This window comes from Castor canadensis, chromosome 3, assembly GCF_047511655.1.
Source record: "Castor canadensis chromosome 3, mCasCan1.hap1v2, whole genome shotgun sequence".
NCBI classification, from domain to species: Eukaryota; Metazoa; Chordata; class Mammalia; order Rodentia; family Castoridae; genus Castor; species Castor canadensis.
Genome location: NC_133388.1, coordinates 44,198,581 through 44,221,457, shown reverse-complemented (window position 1 = coordinate 44,221,457; position 22,877 = coordinate 44,198,581). Strand labels below are relative to the sequence as shown.

At 39.0% G+C, this 22,877-nt stretch overlaps 1 protein-coding gene across 1 annotated transcript in view; it reads left to right on the top strand.

The window, feature by feature from the left end:
- Positions 1-22,877, top strand: part of Prkch (protein kinase C eta) — a 203,073-nt gene that overhangs the window by 87,549 nt on the left and 92,647 nt on the right. Inside the window, exons 3-5 of the mRNA XM_074067844.1 lie at positions 16,336-16,486; positions 19,012-19,046; positions 22,248-22,336. Coding sequence (XP_073923945.1) covers positions 16,336-16,486; positions 19,012-19,046; positions 22,248-22,336 — 275 coding nt within the window. The remainder of the gene's footprint in view (positions 1-16,335; positions 16,487-19,011; positions 19,047-22,247; positions 22,337-22,877) is intronic.

Here is a 22,877-nt window from a genome sequence, read left to right as displayed (position 1 = left end):
TTCATTCCCTCCTATATATTTTCTAGGCACTGGGGATACACCTGCCCAGCCCCTAGCTCTTAGTCTAAGCAGGCAAATGTGATGCCGTGTGATAAGATCTCTGGTGCTGGTTCTCAGGGAGGAATGAGGAAGGCAGTCCAACTCTGACTTGAAGGCCCTGGAGTGGCTTCTCCAAAGTCAGTCGCTTCAGTGTCAAGTGACAAGAGGAGAGAAAGGCCGGGATCAGAACAGGTGTGGACACCAGATCAGGCAGGGATGGGTGAGTGATATGTTTTGGTGGTAGGCAGGGCCAACTGCAGGTATACAGTTTTGAAGGCTTGGTGCATAGCCTGAAGGCAGCCATTCAATGGTTTTTATGTAGAAGCATGGCAAGGTATAGATTGGTTGAAAAGATCATTTTGGGGCATTTCCTGTTGTCAGTCTACCACCCTGCTGCTCAGGGTGTAGATTGAGTTCAGGATTCACTCCTCAGCATGAGCTCCAGACATCTGGCACCATTGGGGCTCCTTCCTCTGTAACCTAGCACCATATCACACATACTAGAGATAAGGCAACAGTTTCTTTTGTATTTTATCTATTTGTTTACTTGTGTGTCCTTCCTTCTGGTTCTCAGGGTTTAGAATATAGACTCTTAGTTCCCACCCCAGTTACTCTGATTCAGTTTGGGGTCAAGCCTGGGAATCTCCACTTTGTGACAAGCAGAAGCATTGCAGTAGACTATAAGTACATTGAAGGCCCTGGTCTTACACATCTGTGCATACACACAAACACATGTACATGCACATACATCCACAGATACCCACACAGTTCCTCTTATTCATGCTTATATCCATATTTCCTGAATGCCTAGTATAAATTTGCTATGCTATATATTTTTATGAAGTTGCCTGAATTTATATGAAAAGGTGTGTTGGAGCCTAAACTAAAGATCACCGGTGATTCCAAGTTCGGGCTTTTTCACAGCATCTCTATGTCACAGTGGCTCATTGAGATGGCCTTTTGAGAAGCAGGCAGTCCTATTCAACCACAGCATCTAGGGACCCAGAACTAGGAACATGGTATCTTGAACTTGCATTTTAATACTCAGTGGCGCTTAAGCATCGTCCATGATGCCATCAAGGAGTATGGACACTCATTATTGATCTTGGGAGAATATGAAACTGTAAAATCTATCTATCTACTTGAGGGCAAAAGGCAAAAATACACAGGCAATTGAATGCACGTGCAAGAATGTGAGGGTTCCATGCAGTACTGGGCCTAGCAGAGCATTAGAACCCTGCAGGGATGGAGGAAGTGTGAGAGAGAGACTTTGCTGGGGAGGTCTGCAAATACCTTGGGGTAAGGAAGCACTTTCATGATGTTTGGCTCTGGGAAGTGAGAAGCCACTTCAGGTGAGAGAGTGACGTGAGCAGAGGCCTGACAGGAATGGGCTTCGAGCAGTGAGGACACCAGTTTGACCAGAACACAAGTTTGTGTAGAAGGTGATGATTGTTGTGTAGCAGAGGGTGCTGGGCCAGGTTCAGGAGGCCTTTAATTAACTTTGGAGATGTGTTGCACACTTGGCATTTTAAAAGTCTGTTATCCTCAACCCCGGATCCATTCACTTAACTAACCAGGGTTCTGAGTTTCTAAATTTAAGGTAATAACCATGTGTTCCTTTTTACATTGTGCTCTTCTTTCTGGAGAGCTCTGGCCACACTTGGACTTCCAGGTCAGTGGAAAGCAGCCCAAGGTGCAACCTGGGACAGTTTCATTTGGCTTTTCATTCAGAGGAATGTTTACGTGTCCCTGCCTGTTGCGTGTGCACACACCGCCAAGCTGTCACAGTTCCTGTTGTGCAATGTGTTTGCCAGCTCCTTCCACGAAAACATTAAAACAGTCAGAGCCATGATTTCCATAGATATCAATCCAGGTAACTTAAGCCACTGGACATGTAATCTAGAATAAAGCTGTCAGTTCACAGTGCCCTGTCATTGCTGAAGCGAGACAATTTGCATGAGGTATTGCTTTGTAATAAGCCTTTGATCCAAGGAAATGTTTTTCTCATCTTTGCATGGTCATTTTGCCCCAAGGAAGTCCAAAAGGTCTCCTGTGAAGACTCCTGTTTGAGTTTGCCATAAATACTGGAAGAAGACAAGTCCTCTGTACCTTACATAGTTTTAAGTATATAGCTTATTTTAAAATAGTTTCTGTTCAGAATCTTTTACCTATAATTGCAGTGTGAAGCCATATGCCCCATTTTTGTGCTTCAGAGGAATTTTCCCACACAACTCCAAGAAAATGTGGGAAGTTTTGTCTGGGGAAATTCAACCCTTTCATCTTATGAGTTAGGGCTTCAGGAATGCAGTTGACGAAAGTGGATTAGAAGCAGTTTGCGATGGGGAAGTATATGCACTTGCTGGAAGCATTCCTCTTGAAGTTCCCATCTTGTTACCAGTCTGTACCAGACTCTGAGAAGAGCTGAGCCTGTCCTCTGCTGGCTGCTGACGCTTAACCCAAACAGGCTTTTGAGACCTGGTCCACTTTATTTCTGTGTCCAAGTGGAGTTTTAATTTCACCCTGAAACACCAGAAATGCCTTCATGGGAGCTCTTGTGTCTATCAGTCAGAGAAAATATTCCTCACTGGTATGCTTTTGAGATTCAATGATTGCTTATAAAAATTTTAAGAATTTTTTTTTCCTAGCTAGTTTCTTTTTTCTTACTGACTTTAAAATACTCTTTTTTGAAAGAGGCAGGTGGAGCTAACTTTCAGTAAATTTTTTTTTTTTTTCTGTTTTTGATTAGATAGCTTAAGGAATTCTGAATGCTGTGGTTCATATCCCATTATTGTGTGTTCCATGTTCAAGGCCAAAGGTTAAAAATAAGTTCTTAAAGCAAGCAAAATTAAGGAAAGTAGGAATTATCTCTTAATTGTTTTAGAGACTCCTGCAGTTTTAAATAAGTTTCCAGTTGATCTGGGGAATAGAAGGACACATAAAATTCTTCATTCCTTACAAATCAAGTGAAACCAGACACTACTCTCTCATTCAACACAAATACTACACTGAGAACAAGTAAACTTGCAGGCCAGGAAGAGCACAGTAATTTTTATGCCTCTTTCATCAGAGCAGCTATGTTCACATTAAGGAGACAATTTGTCAGCTTTGAGTAACAGCTCAGACAGAAACCCATAGAACAGAGTCAAGTGTTTCTCAAGGGCAGATGGCTAACCGAACATTTATAAATGCTTTAGACTTACGTGGCATACAGTAGCTCACTGTTTTGATCTTTGTGATGTGAGGACTTTTTTTTTTAAAACCTAGACTGTGCAATAGCTAAGCACCTACTTTCAAACAAAGAAGGGGAGCAGTCACATCCTAACTAATGCTTATAGAGCCTCAGGGGATCCTGGAATGTGTGTCCATGGACTCTGCCACAATTGACTACTTACAGTGGCAGGTGCTAAGACCAAAACTGTTTCAGTTAATTAAGAACTTGACAATGAGGTTAACAAGATTCATTCTAAAATAAACCTGTGTGTTGATGCTAGGAGTTATAAATCAAAAGGAAGAGGAATCAGTGTGATTTGGATTATTTTATTAAAACTTTGGAATATTAAAATTTAGCCATATTATCTTACTCAGTACTCAGCTAGAAGAGGCACAGAGGTTGAGAAGTGTGGGTTTCTATGCTTGCTGGCCAGAATAATCCTATTTCATTGGGATTTTAAAACACAAGTCCAGATTTTATTCTCCTTCCCCAAAATGGATGTATAAAAAGTAAACGTGAGCCCTAATCTTTCTGTAATCTTTTCTACCTTTAATCTGGACACAGTCTTGGGCAGAGAGTTCTCAGATTAAGTTCCATGGAATCAATAGTAGAGGCATATGTTTCTTTTTTCAGCAGAAAAAAACAGTTGATAGATTACCCAAACAGAATAAGTGGTTATACAAGAAAGTCATGGTTCAAATGAAAGGTAACAACACAATTTTTTTTTCTTTTTTTGGTGATACTGGGATTTGGATTCAGGACTTCATGTTTTCTAAGCAGGCACTCTACCACTTGAGCCACTCCACCAGCCCACTACTCAGCTTTTTAAAAGCGCAAAAGATTTCAACATTTTTCTCAAGAAAAGATATATGACTAAGCAATAAGCACATGAGAACATACTCAATGTTTTTAGGGATTAGGGAATTCCAAATTAAGACCACAATAAGATATCACTGTAGTGACTAAAATGAAAAAGACTAATAACAATAAGTGTCGGTGAAGCTGTGAAGCATTAGAATTTTTCATATTATTTGTGAGAGTTCAAATGGTATAACCATTGTAGAAAATGGTCTAGCAGTTTCCAACAGAAGTAAACACAAACACATACTCTACGACCCTATAATTCTTGTCTTAGATGCTTACCCAAGAGAGATGAAAGCAAATCATGAATGGAAAGGTTGCCAACTGTAGTATGATTTTGGACAACTGATGAAATAAAAGAATAGAGAGTGCATTTAAGCTTGATATTTGGAGTATTTTCCTTAGAGTGGTCCAGGATAGATGCTCAGAGATGGAGAATGTGATCCTATCACACTCTTAGTTCTGCACTAAACAATATTTAGATGGTAAATAAATGTTATTAGTTTATTTTATATCTATACCGTTAAATATATGCAAATATAATACTGTTACATTCTCCTGGTGAAACAAACAGTTCATAATTATATTGTCACATCTATTAATTTGTGGAAATACTGTTTCTCTTGCAGTCTATTTTACCTGCATTCATGGGCTACTCTGCATTTCTTTTAGCTAGTAATTGTCTAGCGTCCTCTTTCATTCTTTTACCTTCTACTTTTTCTACCCGGGTTTTAGGTTTGTGTCTTTATGGCAAGCAGTTAGATTTCCTGTTTTAAAAGTTGATAGAGATTCTCCCAACTATTACCTGTATCAGTTCCATTTCCTCACCTCTTCTGGTTTGGAATGCGTCATCTTTTCTAAGTGCTTACACTTGGAATTTGAACATGTCTGTGTGATGAGCTCTGAAGTTAGCCACCACTCTTCCTTCCTACAGAGTAGGGTCTTAGAGTGCTTCCAACTCCAGTCGGCTTTCTCTTGGCTTGTGTGCAATTGTTTGGTATTTTAGACTTAAAAAATTCTTTTGAAACTTCATTTAGACATCATTACTAATTTATTTTATCATTGGCTATATTTACCTCTGTGTTTATCGTATTTTAAACTCACCATTTTCTTGTATAACGGAGACCTTCAAGGACCATTTTCTTCCTTTTTGAAGTACATTCTTTAAGTTTATTTAATGAAGGTATTTGGGGTGAATCATGTCAGTTTTCTGATATATCTTTTGCCCTCATTCTTAGAAGCTAGTCTTGCTGGTAACCAAGATTCTTAGGAGAAAGAAAGAACTTCACTAACCACTTAGCTCAGCTTTTTCCATTTCCGAAGAAGGCCTGCCACTAGGCACAGTGGCATGACTTTTCTAGGGTCCTTACTTTTCTAGGGTAAAGAGCAATTTCTTAGCCTTACTGTGAAGGTGATTCCTGTTCAGCTTCCCTTCATCTCCATGCCAAAATCCTCATCTATTTTTTTTTTACCCCATGGCATTATTTGTATTAGAGAAGTTGGTTTTCTAAGGTATTTCCCAAGGCTCGTGCACCTGGGCATAGCCCAGTAAGTCCTACTCTTCCATCAGGGGGTTTTTCCTGACCACCCCAGCCCTTAGGATCTGTTCCTGCCCCTTCCTCCTCTAACATAGCTGGCACTAGGCTTTGGGTGTGTGGTGCTTCTCTCCTCTTCATAACTGTTTCTCCAGCTAGAATGTACTGCATCCAGGTCAGTGGTCTCCAAACCTTATTGACCAGGCAGCCATCAGTGAGCAATTATTGAGCATGTACTGTGAATAAATGTATATTTCCATAAATTATATATATTATATTACATTATACACACACACACACACACGTACGTGCCTAGTGCTTGGTGTTTCAGGTCCTAGTAAATAGTAGACATTTGGTAAGTATTTTATGATAATAACACAGCTATTACCTATTAAGGTTATAGGTCAGCCTGACTCTTACATTCTCTTTGTTCTGGCCAGTGCTTTATACTGTTTTCTTACAATACTCTCTCTGTTATTTCTGTTCCACTTCCCTTTCACTTGTTCTGAAGCCTTCACTAGTTTGTAACTGCATCGTCCTCCTTCAGAGAAACCATTTCATCTGGTTAAGTCTACTGCCTGTCCACATGCCACAAGCATAGTCAAAGCCATGTGCATCCTGCCTCCGACATTATGTTTTAGTTGTATCTTGTTCACTACTATACCCCTACTTTCCATCACAGTGTTTGGAGTTTATAAGGTGGAGAAAGAGGTGAGTGATCTTTAGAGCCTATATTTAAATCAAGGTCATGGCAAAAGATGGTCTGCTACTTAGTATCCCGAATGGGGCACCATATCTCCTGGCTTCAGAGTGATTTTTGAATTGAATGACAGCCTAGGGCCTACAGGTTTTTGCTCCTCATTTTTTCAGTGGAAACCGTTGTATATTGTGACTCTTGTGTTTACTAGATTATACGAAACCTCTGAATTAAAGGTAAAATATCCAGACTTTTGTTCATATGGTATATTGAGCTGGTAATAAAATTACTACAGAAGATGGAGAATGATGGAGGGAGTAAATTTAACTAAGATATATTGTAAGCACTTCTGTAAATGTCACAGTGTACCTCCAGTACAACAATAATATAATTTAAAATACTACAAAAGATGAGTGGCTTGTCCAGCTATTTGGAATATTCATGTGTGCGTGAAGATATACATCCATGCATATGCATAACATACAGACATATATACCTGTATATTGAGAGTACAAACTCCTAAGGCTACTGGGCTACCATGATAAAAGAGAAAGAACCTTGTGAATGGCTTTAAGAAAGAGAAGGATCCATTTGTCCTTGACCAGTGGAATATTCTCTATATGGCAGCAGAGGATAATGGCACTGGATCAGAGAAGAGGGAATTCACTGCAAATTCAAAAATCTTGTTTCATTAGAGGTTCAGTTCCTGTCACTGTCAAACCAATGTTGCTTTAAAAGGTTTAATTTCTTTCTTTCTTTTTAATTTTATTTTGTTCCTGTTTAATTTTAGGTATAATACAGTTGCCAAAACCCAAACAGCAACAAAAAATCCAATTTGGCAGCCAAGACTTATGTTTTTCAGTTGTTAGCCTCTGACAGGGGATAACCGTGTAATGTAAATGACATTTGATTAAAGCAGCTTTTTTCTTTTTTTTTTTTTAACAATAAAAAAAAAGAGGTTCAAAGCCCTCACATTAGTGTTTCAGGGAGTCTGGTTGTGTGATAAAGGTATTTTACCTTCAGTATTAGGTTTTGAATTCGTTTGTTTGCAATGAGCAACCGTGCAGTGGTTTTAAAAATACAGTGAAGGAGCAACATGAGGGAGGCAGCTTTGCTTTCACTGCATTGATGGAGTTGGAGCAGGAAATTAGTCATTGTACCCCTCATGGCTGATACTCTGTAAGGTTATTTAAGACCAGCAACCCAGAACTTGTGAGCTTAGAAGGGACATTAGAAATCTGCTAGTGGAAAAGGGAAAAAAATTGAAAGGGAAATGGAATAAGTCAAACTGAAGGGCAGGGTTCTTTTAGTTCTCAGCAGGAAACACATGTTTATCTGGAAAAGATTTTGGTTGGACAGGTTGTTTGTATAAGAACCTTTTTTTTTTTTTGAGGAAGGAAGACCAACCTGGGTTTGGAGGCTAGGGTGCGGGTAGAGTGAGCAGTCCCTCAGTTTCAAGTGAAAGAGAAAAACACAGATTTCCAACAGAGAAGCCCTGTTTTCATAGGGAAGTTCTGCTCATGCTATTGGATTACTTGGAACAGAAACAGTCACTTCTAAAAAGGGATGGCAAGATGAGGGTTGAAAAGTAACTGACAAAGCAGCACATGCAGTATTGATGCCATTAATTTAAGACTGGGCCTCTGTGTATATATTTGGCATGCTTATCAAGGTATTCAGAGATTATATAGTAAAGTTTAAGATGATTTTTGAAAGAAATTTTTCTTTATAGCTTTCTGTGTCATCATATTGTCCATAAATGACAATAACGAAAGAGCAAAAAGAGAAATCTTTGTGTTATTTCTAACACTGAAACCATATTATGCTTACATCATCCCTTTATGTTACATTTAAAAGGCTGTTATGAGCACAGGAGCTCATGAGTAGGACATTTTCTCCCCAAATTTAGTAATGAAAGATGTAAGAAAAATTTCAAGAAAATTAGAAAATGCATATATTTTAAGTATATAAAACCAAGATGTATAATCTAACTTAAGCTTGGAGCTGACAACACTACTGTTTTGAGATATTTTTTAGGCTGGATAAGAGTTATGATGGGGATGTACCCCAAATGATCCAACCTAAATTTGATGGGACAGGACTATTTTTCCTCATCATACTGAAATCTAGTCTCATTAATCAGTGGATGAGGAATGTTTAATTTTCCTTTTCTGAAAAATGAAGGATGGAGCAATGGCAATTGGAAGTCTATTTATGGGAGGAAAATGAATTATTTGTAGAATCACTGCAGCAGGGTATGAATTCTTAACATTTCACAGAAGAGAACTGTGAAATTCTTACAACTGATAATAGAGGACAGGAGGGAATTTCTGTGATTAAATTATATGTATAGAAAGGAGGAGACATAATAATAGTTGAAGATTATTATTGGAAAAATGTTCTGTTTAAACTTCACTCCATTCCACAAAGAGTTTTAAAAAAGCTTATAGAGAATATATGTGGCAGTAAAATACAAGTAAGAAATCAGAACCATTGTGTCAATTTGTCCCTGGATGTCACACCCTTATTTCTTCTTGGTACATAAAAAAAAGGTTGGAAATGGTGGGGAATTAATGCCCTCTTTTCCCTGAAACAGGCAGCAGCTGATGGTGAATGACAGTCAAGGGCAAATATATTGTTTCTTCATCCCCTGATTATGTCCACCCAAAAGGGGCTGAGCCTCAGTGGCCCACACTGGAGACCTGTGATACACATTTGTGGTGTTTCTTTCCTTCCCTCTGTCACTTCTGTAATCCTGTGCTGCTTTTGGGAATTATTTCCCAATTAAACTATAGTTGTCTCAATATTTGTGGGAGATTAGTTTTAGGATGCCCCAATACTCATATCCATGGCTATTCAAGTGCTTCTTATAGAATGGCATAGTATTTGTGTATGGCCTATGCACATCTTCCAATATACTTTAAATCATTTCCAGATTACTTATAATACCTAATGCAATGTTAATAGATGTTATACTGTATTGTTTAGAGAACAAAGACAAGAAAAACGTCTGTAGTTGTTCAGTACCCATGCATTTTTCCCAAAATTCAAGGTTGTTTGGATCCATGAATGTAGAACCCCAAGATTCAGGGGGCTGACTATATTTGTATCTTAATTCCTTGTCTCAAACTCTGCTCCTAGGGGAATCCAAATGATGACAGGTATAGACAGAATAGAAAAAGGATAACCAAATAGCAAGAGAGAAGAAGGATCTGAAGACATTGCTCAGGGTTTTTGTTTGTTTGGTTTGTTGGTTGGTTGGTTTTGGTTTTTGGTTTTTGGTCTTTGGTCTGGATGACGCCAAGGATAGTGATGCTATTACTTAGGAGGAGAGTGTGTTAAGATGGAGAAGATGGCTCAGCTCAACAAATGATTGGCTATTTGGAGATGTGTTAGAAGGATGCTACTTAGAAGTGAGTTTAGTAGCTAGAAGCCAAAGCTAGAGCTGTGTATTTAAGAGTCACCAATACATACAGACAATTCCTAGAAGTCAAGAGAATGTATGAGACTCAGAAAAGATGAATAAACATCCAGAAAAGGCCAGAAGGACAGTGCACAGAGAGTCTTGGGACAAACACATATTTAAAGATTGGGTGGAAAAGAAGAGCTGATGACAGAGACTAAGAAGGAGAATTGTGGAATGGAAGGATCTGGGTTTTATGGCTGGATCCAAGGCCCTTTTCCTGAAGGCTCAAGAAGGGGAGATCTTGTTCCTAGAGGGGAGCTACTGGAAGTGACATGAGGAAGGTGGGCAGCCAGGGCGTTCTTCTCATGACAGTGTGGTGAGAGGTTTTCCCCATGGCTCTTGGTAGAGCTTTGGTGCCATTTCAGAGGATCACTTCCGGTTCTTTCTGATTAACTTTCTGCTGGCAGAGGAGGCTGGATGGACAGGGAGAGTGAAGTCAGCATTCATGGGTACTGGGAACTCTGAATCCCACTCAAGAGAGTCGGTCCCTTGACAAATTGTTTTCTTCTCCTCTTCTTTTCGAGGGTGGCCATCCCATCCATGTACGGGAGGATAGGTGTTTGTGTGGGCTGAGCCTCCCCAGAGGGAGCCAGATCCTTGAGAGACACCTGGGAACAGCTCCTGTAGAACCAAGTCTCCTCATACAGTGAGTCTAATCACTCCATCTGAATTTGGAAATTGCTGTGAGTCATATAGTTAAACTATTAAAAAAAAAAAAAACACAGAAGATTCTCTGCTTCTTGGTACCATTTGGGGGCTTTTGCTGCCATTTTAAGAAAGCAACCCTTTGGTGCCATCTTGGTCACTGGCATTGGTACCAATTGCTAGAACCTGATCTTAAGTTCTCCTTTCTCTTCTCTGGACAACTGCTGGGTCTCAGCCCCTTTATGAAGTCTTCTCTAATTAATCAGAGGACCAGATATGCATCTCCTGTGATTCCCACTTCACTCACCACCCACTAAATCCTCCCACCCACTGGTGGTGTGTACTTACTTGTAAAGACTCCTTTACGTTACATATTTGTTTGATTCACATCCTAGTCTTTCTCTGTTTATATCATTACTGTCTTAAACAGAGATCTAAGGGATATTTATATTTTTGTGTATCATTCTTCATGCAAACAGCTCTGTGATCATATGGGGGCTTATTCAGTGTGTTTGACCATGTTAAGTGAAATTCACTTGCTGTGTGTTATTTCATTACCTTTTAGAGATACATTTTGGAGGCATAAACAAGCATGATATTTTCTGGCTCTTTATTGACTAGTAACTTTTGGTTAATTGTAAGGATTTCTTGTTTGTTTTTGTCACAATTTTCCCCTCCCATGTGCAAAAAATGATAAAACAACTATCTCAGGAGGAAGAAAACAAGACATTCGATAGTGTTACTCAGTAGTTCAACAGTGCACACAGGGTCTGGCATCCTCATTTGTATCACTGGCTGCTTGACCTCACTAACCTTCCTGTAAGTTTCTGTTTCCAGAAATTTTGTTACTTTCCAGAGATACCAGGAGAACCCAGTGTTAATAAGGGACACAGTGCAGCGTGCCATCAACCATGCAACCCTGGGATAAAAGCAAGAGTGGAAGAGTCTCGTATTCGTTTTGGCACTAGCTAGCTAGCTGAATCTCAGACATGTCATCATTTAACGTCTTTAGGTATTGATTTCCTAGTGTTCATTCCTTTCCCAGACAATTAGACAATTGACTTAAAAGTCCTTTCTGTTCCCAGAACTCTTTGGAAAGGTGCAGTAAGGGTTTTAACAACAGTTATAATAGGCAACAGTTACTACCTGCAGAGTGCTTTTCCAATTGTGATACACTTACTAACTCTTTGAGTCCTCAAAATGGACCTGTGAGGAAGACACTCTTACTCTTCACGCTCTGTCAGTGAGACAACTGAGGCACAGAGGGCTAAACACTGTGTCCATTGTCACCCAGCTTATAAAGGGGAGAAGCAGGATTCACACCAGCTCCAGATCCCAGAGCCTCGGCTGCCATGGCCCCCACCTGTTGTGTAGGAAGGCTGACCAGCCTCCCAGCCACTCATCAGCTTAGCTCCAAGTGCTTTTGCTAACAGGCGTGTTCAGCTTAACAGAGCTAAATTATACTTTAAACTTAACCAAAGTTCTTTCCTTTATGGAATTTAAACCAATATTTCTGAAAGTTAAAAAAAAGTACCCTGTCATAAATTTTCTCTCTCTGATTTAATTTGCTTACAGTCCCTTTAAAATGAGGATCTATGATCCATTCCTCCTATCAGAATGTTCCAAAAGTAGTTTCAAATACCTATTTCTGCTGCTAGAATTCAGGTAGGTAGAACAAAAGACTAAAGAGGGTGACATGTCTGCCATTTGGTAGCTAAAGTTAGAGCAGTTTTAGAGATTTCAGAGTCACATTCCTCCTCTGCACAGCCTCACGTGACCAACCCCAGTTTCAGTGCAGCACAACTTTTTGCAAGTGAAATCTTACCCTGGGGTTGTTTGGTGGCTCCTAGTCACTTGCGCATTCTTCAATTCTCAAAAACAAGTGTGTGGGATAACAATCGGATTTTATGAAATAGAACTTTAGCTAAGAATAGTAAATCTTCATTTTATTTGATGTAATTACTCTGCACCCTGTTAATGGGTTGCCTTGTCAAAACCAACTCCTGGAGAGACAGCTCAGGGCTGCAGGGCTGTGGACCTCTGGAGACTGGAATGCGAATTTCCCTGATGAGGCACCAAGCCAGCTTCCTATTTACTTAAGAGGCCCTGGGCACCTCAGGACCCAAGCCAAAGTTGTGATGCAAGTTTTGGCTGCAAAGCATGTTAGGTTGCCTGACGTGTTCACTAAAATGTGATCTGAAAGATTTCTCAAAGCCCCAGTTGGCGTAAGGCACAGCAGCATTAAAAAGTCTTTTATAGTCCTTTTAACTGAGGCCTAAGTAAACAGGCGGCCTTCAAAACAATGGGGAAGCTCTCTGTACTTGGATTATGAAGTGGAGACCCAGTTCATAGTGGGGAAGAGAGTGCAGAGGGAGAGCTCTTCCTGTTTGTGGCTTTAGTCTAGAGAATGGTGACAGTGAAAACCACTGGAAGTCACGGGCCCCTAGGTTTTGGAGTTTGTGTGTGTGTGACCTAATGTCTGGCAAATTCCCAGGTATGTGTGAACACATGCATGAATGTGTGTGTTTGCTTTTATATTTTATTTTCGGTTTTCTGAGACACGGGCTTACTATACAACTTTACTATACTACATTGTATAGTATAGTTGTAGTATACAACTATACTACAACTTTGCTATAGTTGTCCAGGCTAGCCTTGAACTATGATCCTCCTTGCCTCAGCCTCCAAAATGCTGGGATTACAGGTACTTGCCCCGTGTGCATTAGCTTCTTAAACAGAAAGAGGTGCAAAGGAATGCAGAAAAGGGAAGGATGAAGTTCAGTTGGAGTCCATGCCCATGTAGGAGGTACGTGGGAGGCACCTGGGACAGAGGTAAAGAGACAAGACCCACAGGGTAGTGGGGTAAGGGAAAAGGTTAAGGTGTACATCCAAGCTGTTGTGGGAACAGGTAAGAGGCATTTCACCTAGTTGAGGATTTGGGAGATGGGGAGCACTTAGGCCTGAGGTATATAGGAGATAGAGAAGTCTAGATGGAAAAACAGGGTGGGGGTGGGGTTTGCTTCAAGAAGGGCCAAAGGCAGGAGTATCCTGAGGGACAGCAATATATAGATTCTTTATAATTCCTTCTGGTCAGAGGAATCAACTGGAAAATTTATAGGTCATGCTAATACTATGGCATATTTCAATTCATGAAATATTAAAAATGCAAGAGAGCTGACCTTTTAGCCAATCTTTATGGTATTAAAAGATTAAATATGTAAGTTCTTGGTAATTAGGCCCTTGGGAGAATTTAATTTGCATCTAGGTATGATAAGTGTTTAGTAATTCAATACATCTTGCTTTAACCAGTATTGGGTAGGTCTCAGGCTGATAATCACATCAGCTAGATACGGGATGATACCTTTAGTCTAATGTTGTCACTCTCCAATGAAGAAATGTTAAAACCTGTTCACTTTGGGGTTGCTAAATGACTTCTGGAAATGTCATGAAAAAGGGTAAAGCAGAATGTTGACTTCCGTTGTTACGGAATGAACCCTTGTCCAAAACTATAGGAAGCTGTCAGGAATGTTGGTTATGGCACTGTTCTCATGGGATTGAGGACAGGTATATTTTATCTCCTCAAGAGAAATGGAAAACCTGAGAACAGAAGTAAGTAGGTAGCTTGCCAAAGACAGCACATGCCCCAACCACAAGGTGAAACAGGTACAATTTTTACTGTTAGAGCCTCTGAAGACATTGGTTCTTTAGCCAAATTAGTTTTGACTGTTTCTGCATTTTGTTCTTTGGGATTTCTAGTGTAGACCCTCCTTCCATTTCTATTTTTTTGTGAGTATATATTAATTGTATAAAAGAGTGGGTTTCATTATGACATTTTCATATACATATGCTGGTACTTTGGCCATAATTATCCCCTAATATCCACACTTATTTTCTCCTACTGCTCCCTTTCCTATTCCCTTTTACTTTCATGGGGGGTTTTGGTTTGTTTTTCTTTTTTAAAACTCCTAGGCTCAAGCACTCCTCTTGCCCCAGTCTCCCAAATACCTATTGGGCTGGGCTGACCGTACTTTTTACTGTGAAAAATATGTAGCAGTGATACCTAGGTATCATATATATTCCTGCTTACTGGTGTTTTTATAGAAACAAAAATTCTTCAAGTTAATTATTGAATGAAAGGAAATGCATATTTACAACTTTGACAGGTATTGTCAAATTGGTCTCTAAAAAAATTATTCTTGAAATGGCTACAGCTTTTGATTGCTACAATGTGTCTTGTTTTGTGGTAAGCACTTCCTCATTAATACTACCTGGAAAATCCCAGGAGGACAGCGCCACCTGGTTTGTAGATGGGAGCAAACAAGGAGAATACAGCCCCAAGGGGCTTGTCCAGGGCTGAGCCCAGTTTATCTTCCATTGTCAAAATGGGTGCGATTCTTTTAATATTTGTTCATTAAAGAGGTAGAACATGATTCAGCTCCTGTTCTTAAATGTCCATCCTGGATAGGATTGGATGTCTCGGCATGTTTATTGGAGAGTTGTATTTATAGTTTCATGAATTGCCTCTTCATATCCTCTGCCCTATTTTTACTGTATTGTTCATGATTTTTCTTTACTGATTTCTATGTATTATAAATAGTAACTGCAAAGTCCTTCTTCCCTTAGCTTTTTTCTGTCAACTTTCTGTTTTGTGTCTTTTGTCAAATAGAACTTTAAATTTCTTAAAGTTGCATATCTATGAATCTTTTATGGCATAGAGTTTTGTTATTCTTATCTCATCTTAGGAATACACTATATCTCTTTGTTTTCTTATTTTTCTGTAATTTCCTCCTCAACATGGGTTTGAGATTATTTTAGAAATCAAGTATAGAGTCACAGCCAAAAGGAGGAATAAGTTTTGATGTTCTGAAACACATAGGGTGTTCATAGTTAATGATATTGTATCAGATAATTCACAATAGCTAAAGAGAGGATTTTGACTGTTCTCATCACAAAGAAATGATAAATGTTTGAGATGACAAATAATCTAAATATCCTAAATTGATAATTTCACAGTGTATAAATATACTGATGCATTGCACTGTACTCCATAAAGTTGTACAGTTCTTATCTGTCAACTTTTAAAAAATAAAGGAAAAAAGGCAATCTCCAATTTCTTCCAGGCTTTTTAATTTATTAGCAAATTATTCTTGCATGGTTCCTTGAATTTCCTTTGCGTCAGTGATTATTTAAAAGTGTTACTGAGGAAATAAGCTTGATTTGATTAATCCCAAATCCCTTCATACATCGGAAAAAAAGTCTAGTATAATGATATGGAAGATGTAATTTACTGTCTTTAGATGGTATGCAGTTTTCAGAGTCTTCAGATTAGGAGCCGATATTTTAAAAATATGCCATTAGAAAACTTGGCACCCATCCCAGGTTCCTTTGTGCTAGCCCAGGTTAACAGAGGTGGTTCTGTGTCGATTGCTTTTGGCCTGGGCGCTCACGGCCTGTGCTGTGGGCAGTCCCTCATCCAGTTCATGCGGACATGAGAAGCGAACGGGAAAGACAATGAGAAACTGCTTCAGCAGTCATCGCTTGCAGCCCACAGCCAAGTTACAGCCCCACATACTGACACACAGGCTAGGGGACCATGTCGGCATCCCACACTGGAGCGTGGAACCCTGGGGGGACTCAAGATAGCCAGTTATAACCAGGTTAGTGAGCTCTCGGGGTTTCATAGAGATCTAACCTTAAAAAGTAAGAGTCCTAAAGTCATTAGAAGAATGATGATTTCCAAAAATGTTTTGAATATGGAAGAGAGAAAAAATAATTTGGGGACTATTTGAACCATCCAACTTTCACATACCTTCAGTGTATGAGATTCATTACACATTTTTCATTACACGTTTTTCTTCTTTTCCTTTCTCCTAATACATAGCCACTCTCCAGAGAGACCGAATCTTCAAACATTTTACCAGGAAGCGCCAAAGGGCTATGCGAAGACGAGTCCACCAGATCAATGGGCACAAGTTCATGGCCACATACCTGAGGCAGCCCACCTACTGCTCCCACTGCAGAGAGTTTATCTGGTAAGAGATCCTTGGCTCCCCTTCAGCCCCAAGAGCCTCTCTCTACCCTTCCTTTGGCTATGTATCATTTCAGAGGAAAGCGTGATTGTTAAGAATTATTTTTGGGATCTGATGTTTGCCTCCTCTTATAATATGTTGACCCAATAATTCTAATCCCCATTACTAAAAATATCTAAATAATTTACAGTTTTAGATATTATTTCTTTTTCCAATCATTTTTGTAAAGGTGCTAATCAACATGAACTGATCAAGAAGCATAAATCAGAGAAGCTAATCAGTCAATAAGGAGATAATAAATTAGGCGATCAGCACGTAAGGAAAATTAACAGTATTGCTTTTAAAAAGGCATGAATCATGTGACAAGTATGGAAGTTAGTGGTTCCAGGAAAACTAAGTACCCAGTAGTCTTCAGCCTTACAGATATGTAGTATAAGGTAATAGCCTTTAGTGATCTACCATAATTAAAAGTTGGGAAATGCTAGAGATTCCAAGGGTAATATCTTATAGTAGTTGAAAATGAATAACTCATTACTGGTATTTTCCTAGTGCTGGAAAGATACCTGACACATAGTAGCACTTAATAAATATTTGTGGAAAAAAAGAAAATGAATAACTCAAATGATGGCAGACCTATTGTATAGGATAAACTTAAGCAATAGTTATCTTTAATTAGAGGCAGCATTAAGCATATGTACTGTATTTGGAAAGAGAACAAATACCTCTTCAAACATACATTTGTACATATGCCTGCACACACGTTGCAAAAGGAGAGACAGCTTAACAGCGTGAAAAGAGATCTGTGTTTGTGTTACAGACTTTAATCGCTTTGCTTAATGAAGAGAGAAGCACTTGGTTCAGAATAATTTTGAATACCATTTTGTTCTTTGTTTTTTGTGATTATTTTGGATTTCTACCTTTTAGCAGTAAGAACCCAGATTTAGTGTTTCTGGCATTTTAAATCAAGAACCGTCTTGAGTTCCTAAGTGAGCTATTGATAGAGGCCTACTAATTTGTCATGTTTACAGTGTTTTTTGTTTTTTTTTTTTAAATCCCTGTTACATTTTCTATTGAAAAAACGAGGAGCTCTGGCATCTTCGGGCCATGCTGTCTCTTTACCATAGTCCTACCCCTTTCTCTCTGGTTTGCTTGACCTGAGGACAACTGCCCATTGCCACTGCCCCCTCCCCCACCCAACACTGGGGATGGAACCCAGAGTCTGACTTCGCAAGTGCTGTGCCACTGAGCTACATCCCCAGCCCCCACTGCTTTTTATTTCAGGATAGTATTTCATACTGTCCTGTTTCCTTTTAATCATGTGACATGTCTGGCCCCTGTAAGCATTTGTAATGATGACCTCTGACCTCGATTAACATAATGGGAACATTAACTTCTTAACCAGCTTTCACTCTATAACACACTCACGCACATACACACACTCTCAGTCGTTCACATACATTCTCTGTCACTTAAAATATTGGTGTATGGTGTGTGTGTGTGTGTGTGTGTGTGTGTGTGTGTGTATAGACTTGGCATTCCATCTCATCACCAAGTATGTGAACTTAAATTATATAACCCACAGTGTCTCCTCATTTATAAATGGAAAAACAGATTTCATTTATATAATAAATTTTTTTTGATCTCTTGCATTATACAATTTTTTTTTCTTTTATATAATAAATTTTTAAATAGCACTTATAGTACACTTAAAGGGATTTCTAAGCATTTTACCAACACAGTCTATCTTTGTGATAACTCTTCAAAGTAGGCATTGTTCTTATTACCTTTTACAAGTGAGAAAACTATGGCTCAAAGAAGTTACTGACTTGCTCCAAATCACACCATTAGACTTCAGCATCTGTGTTCTTAACTATTCTATTTTGTGCGCCATCTCCCATGGTTCTTAGGAGGATTAAGAGAGATGCTACGTAGGAAAGATGTAAGCACATCTAAGAATCTTTACTAAGGATGTCTTTACCATGGGTGTAGTAAAATGTGGTCTTTGTTAGTGAGGATGAGAATGTCATCACCATCCCCCATAGAATACATTAGGGACAGACAGAAATTGAAGCCATGGAACAGGAAGGGTGAATAATGGTAGCACTTCTGCCCCTCTGTGGACTCCAGGGCTGACGTGGGCACAAGTTAGAGGGGGAGTGCTGGGGCCAGACAGCTGTGGTTTCTGCCTGGTATAACTTTGTGTGTTTGTGAGAGGCAATAATGTGGTGGATGAAGTCTTCAGCTGAGGTTCCGTCACGTACACAGTGAGGACCTAGGAGTTTGTGATAGAGGTGGGTGGAATGGGGATCATCACTACCCACCTGGAGCTTATATCACCTAGAAAATTCTAGTCCGTCGGATGATTTTCCTGTGTCTCATGGTACCAAACAAGGATTCACAAAGCACTTCTTCCCCCAAATTGTGTTTTTTATAAGTGGCGTGAGAATGAAACTTATTTTTTAGTTATAGAAGATGATTGCTGAAATATTTGACTGACAGTAATTTTTTTTCTCTATTGTCCTGAACAGGGGCGTATTTGGGAAACAGGGTTATCAATGCCAAGGTAAGAAAACATGTTTACAACTGTGTTTAATTTTGTTCCTGTGTTAAAATTATTATATAAGAGAAAGCAGGATGCATTCCCTTAAAACCGTGATAAATAACTCTGTAGGGTCAAAGGAAACTCCCACGTAGCTGTAACTCTTTAGTTTTAGTTAGATCTTGGTTATATTTTCGAGAGGGCGTTTTTATTCTAAAGCCAGGATACCCAGAAAAGTTTCTCTGTGTAAACTTGGTCTCTGCGGTAACGTGAAAGTGCTAAAATGGTAGTGTCATTTGGGAAACACACCCTTGAACCATGAAGAAAAGTTTCTGATTTTCACATAGCGTTGCCAGTAGGAATGAGAATAGCATGACGCCGTCCTTATCTGCTTGCAGAGTAGAAGCCGTTATCCAAACTGGTTTTGTCTCAACGTTCCGATTTCAAAAAAACGAGAGACGTGTTCAAAGTTAAGCTGTTAATGATATTCTAAGTCATTGCATACTAACTTTAATTTGGTTTTCATAACTCTAAGGCAAAATACATTTGTAAAATGGAAACATTGAAAGGAGACCCTTTACACACGTGGTATATCTTGGGCAGATCTGCCTGGCCCCTTCTTTGGGTCTCTCTTCCCATTGGCTTGAGCAATCACATGGTTTATACATGTAACACTTGTCTTTTTGATTTTCACCCTATTGATAATTAATAAGAGCACACCGTGTATCCTAGAGAGGTAGTCTCTGTGTAAATAAGGAAAGTCTGTCTGTTATTCTGGAGAAGGTGAGGTAAAACATTATTTTCCTTAGAAGAACTTGGTAAGATAGACTCTTGGTTGTAATATGTGCAAATTTCCACTAAATTGTCAAAACTAGAAAAATTGAGTATGTAATCAATATAGCATTGCTAACTGACCAATGTGACTAATCCAGTCCTAAATGAGAAGATAGTTCACAAGCCAGGTGGCTAGCACTCTGTAGCCCCTTTATCTCCAGCACGGGGAAAAGCCCCATAATGACACCCATCTTATACATTCCAAGATAGGTTAAGAAGCCCAGGATAGACCAAATTATAGTTTTGGGATTAAAGTATTTGATTTAGAAATTATCTCTATTGGTACTTTATTTCTTTTCCTCTTTGGCTTGTTAGTATCAGGGTATTTTATGGTTGATTTAAAGAGTAGGAAATGACATTAATCAGGAAACATGAGGAGACTTCTCTTTTACATCTTGCTCAGTGATATAAAATCAAAAGCAAAGAGCGGTAGATATTTCAGACCAAGCCAATTTCTGAGAAAGGAAAATTATCAAAAATAAAGAAGGACATTGTATAGTAATAACAGGGTTGGTCCTACAAAAAGACTTAACAGTGCTTAACACATATGTACCTAAAAATAGGCATCAAAATACATGTGACAAAAGTTGATAGAACTATAAGGAGAAATAGACAAGTCCACAGTTATAGCTGGAGACTTCAATATATTAGTAATTTCTAGATTCAGCAGGCAGAAAATCAGTAGGGATATAGTTGGACTAAACCACATTATCACAACGTGAGCAAATTGACATTTATGGAATATACCTCCAACAACAGCAGATTACACGTTCTTCTCAAGCTCACGAGGAACATTTACCAACAGAGCCCACATTCTGGATCATAAAACCACTTACCAAATATAAAAGAAGAGAAATAATAAAATATACCTTCTCAGACCACAATGGAATTAAACTAGAAATCAGTAACAGATACTCTAAAACTTTCAACATTTGGAGACTAAACAATACACTCAATTAACACATGAGTTAAGACTCAATAGAACATAAAAAAAATAGCTTGAATCAAACAAAAATGAAATAATTCATCAGAAAATGTGGGATGCAGCAAAATCGGTGCTCAAATGAAAATGTGTAGCAGCACTAAATGCCATAAAAGAAAATGTATTAAAATCAATAATGTAAATTTCTACCTTGGGAAGCTAGAGAAAGGGAAATTTAAGCCTAACATGAGCAGAAGAAAAGAAATTAATAAAATTAGAGCAGAAATCAGTGAAGTTGAAAAAAGGAAAATGATAGAGAAAATCCATAAAACCAAGCAATTAGTTCTTTGAAAAGATCAATAAAATTGATAAATCTCTAGCCAAGCTAATCAAGAAAAACCAAATGCCTCAAAAAAATAAGTGTGAAAGATAGGTTTGAGATTATCTCAATATTAAAAGGTCAGTTCTCCAGGCTCATTCAATGTGATTGTCCTGAGAATTCAATCTGATGAAAGCTAGATTAGTTTTAAGGTACAATGCTATTTGCTGACATGTCACTTGTCTTTATGTGCTTAATCCTAAAACTTCTACATGTCTTAAAAGATCTTAAAATGATGTACATTTTTATACTGCTTCATTGTATGTTTTCATCCTTTAATGTCAAGTCTGATTCCATCTGAACTGTGTTAGTTACCTGGATGAAAATGAGAAAAAAATATTACTCAGAAAGTTCAAAATATTCAGACAATTGATAAGTCATTCAGCAAACTTATTGAATGCCTGTGCTGCACAAGGCATTATTCTGGGAATTTGGTGTATAATTTGGCCACATATGGGAGGTTTGAAAAGGGAGGGCAGGCTAAGGGGTGTGGGAGATCAGAGGGTGGTTTCAGTCAACCAAAGGGACAGGTATAGAATACTTTTAGGGAAGATATATATATTTTTTGAGTTGTATCTTATCATAACTTAAGTTATAGTTGGTCACTAGGCAAGTGTGCTGTCCCAGGAATAGAGAAGAGTATTGATAATGCCTAGGAAAGGGTGAAGATTTGTTCTAGAAAGATCATCTAATTAAGTTTTTATTGGAACAAAAGGTCCCATAGAAGAAAGATAGTTTGGGGTAGCCTCTGGAGAGCCTGGCTGGAAAATTTGAACCCTCTTGAGTAGCAATGAGATACTGTTGAAAATTTTCAATCATGAGACATAAGTGACCAGAATCACAATATGGAAAGAATCCATAAAGGGTGCCAGATGGAATACAGTCAGGAAGAAATAAACTCAGGACTGGGCAACAGGCTGCTTGAACATGAACAGAGATCTTTGTTAGGAAGTAGGAAGGATGGGAATGCTGGCTGCCAACCAGACATCCAAGTCAGATGACATTGGCATGGCACAGCCTTCATGACTGCTGCACCTGACTGGACTGTGAGTCTCTGATAAATGTGTAATTGCTGGATTTAATTTCCTAGTGTGCACCTGTGTGGTCCATAAACGCTGCCATCATCTAATTGTTACAGCCTGCACCTGCCAAAATAACATTAACAAAGTGGACTCAAAGGTAAGAGGCTGCTAGTCTGTTGATTAAGCACATGTGCTGTAAGTGTGCGAACTCTCTCTTTCTCTCTCCCTCCCCTTTTCCCCCTCCCTCACTGCTTTAGTTTCTCCCTCCCCATTTCCTCCCACAATCCTTGGAGCCCAGAGTGGTATTTAGAATTGCAATTCCTATCCTTTTTTGCATTGAGGCATTTTGTATTCCTCTTCTTGTGTAGCATGACCTCACCTTATGAGGATCTCATCAGTGGTCATCTGAGCATTGGCTCTATGGATCATTCAGTTCTACTAAGGCAGAGCACTCTATGGAATAAAAGAGACCTGACCTTGGCACGCAACCACCTAGACTAGAATGCTGAATATAGCCTCCAGTAGAGATCATCTCTGTGAACTCAAGCTGGGACCACATCCTCTCTGTGCCTCATTCTAAACACAGCATCAGTACCTGCCTCATGCATATTTGTGGGGGTTAAATTAAATAGAAGTGACATATGTAAGCTATAAATTATGCTTCCTAAGTAAGTCTCTTGGCCTCCTCCAGCATCTGA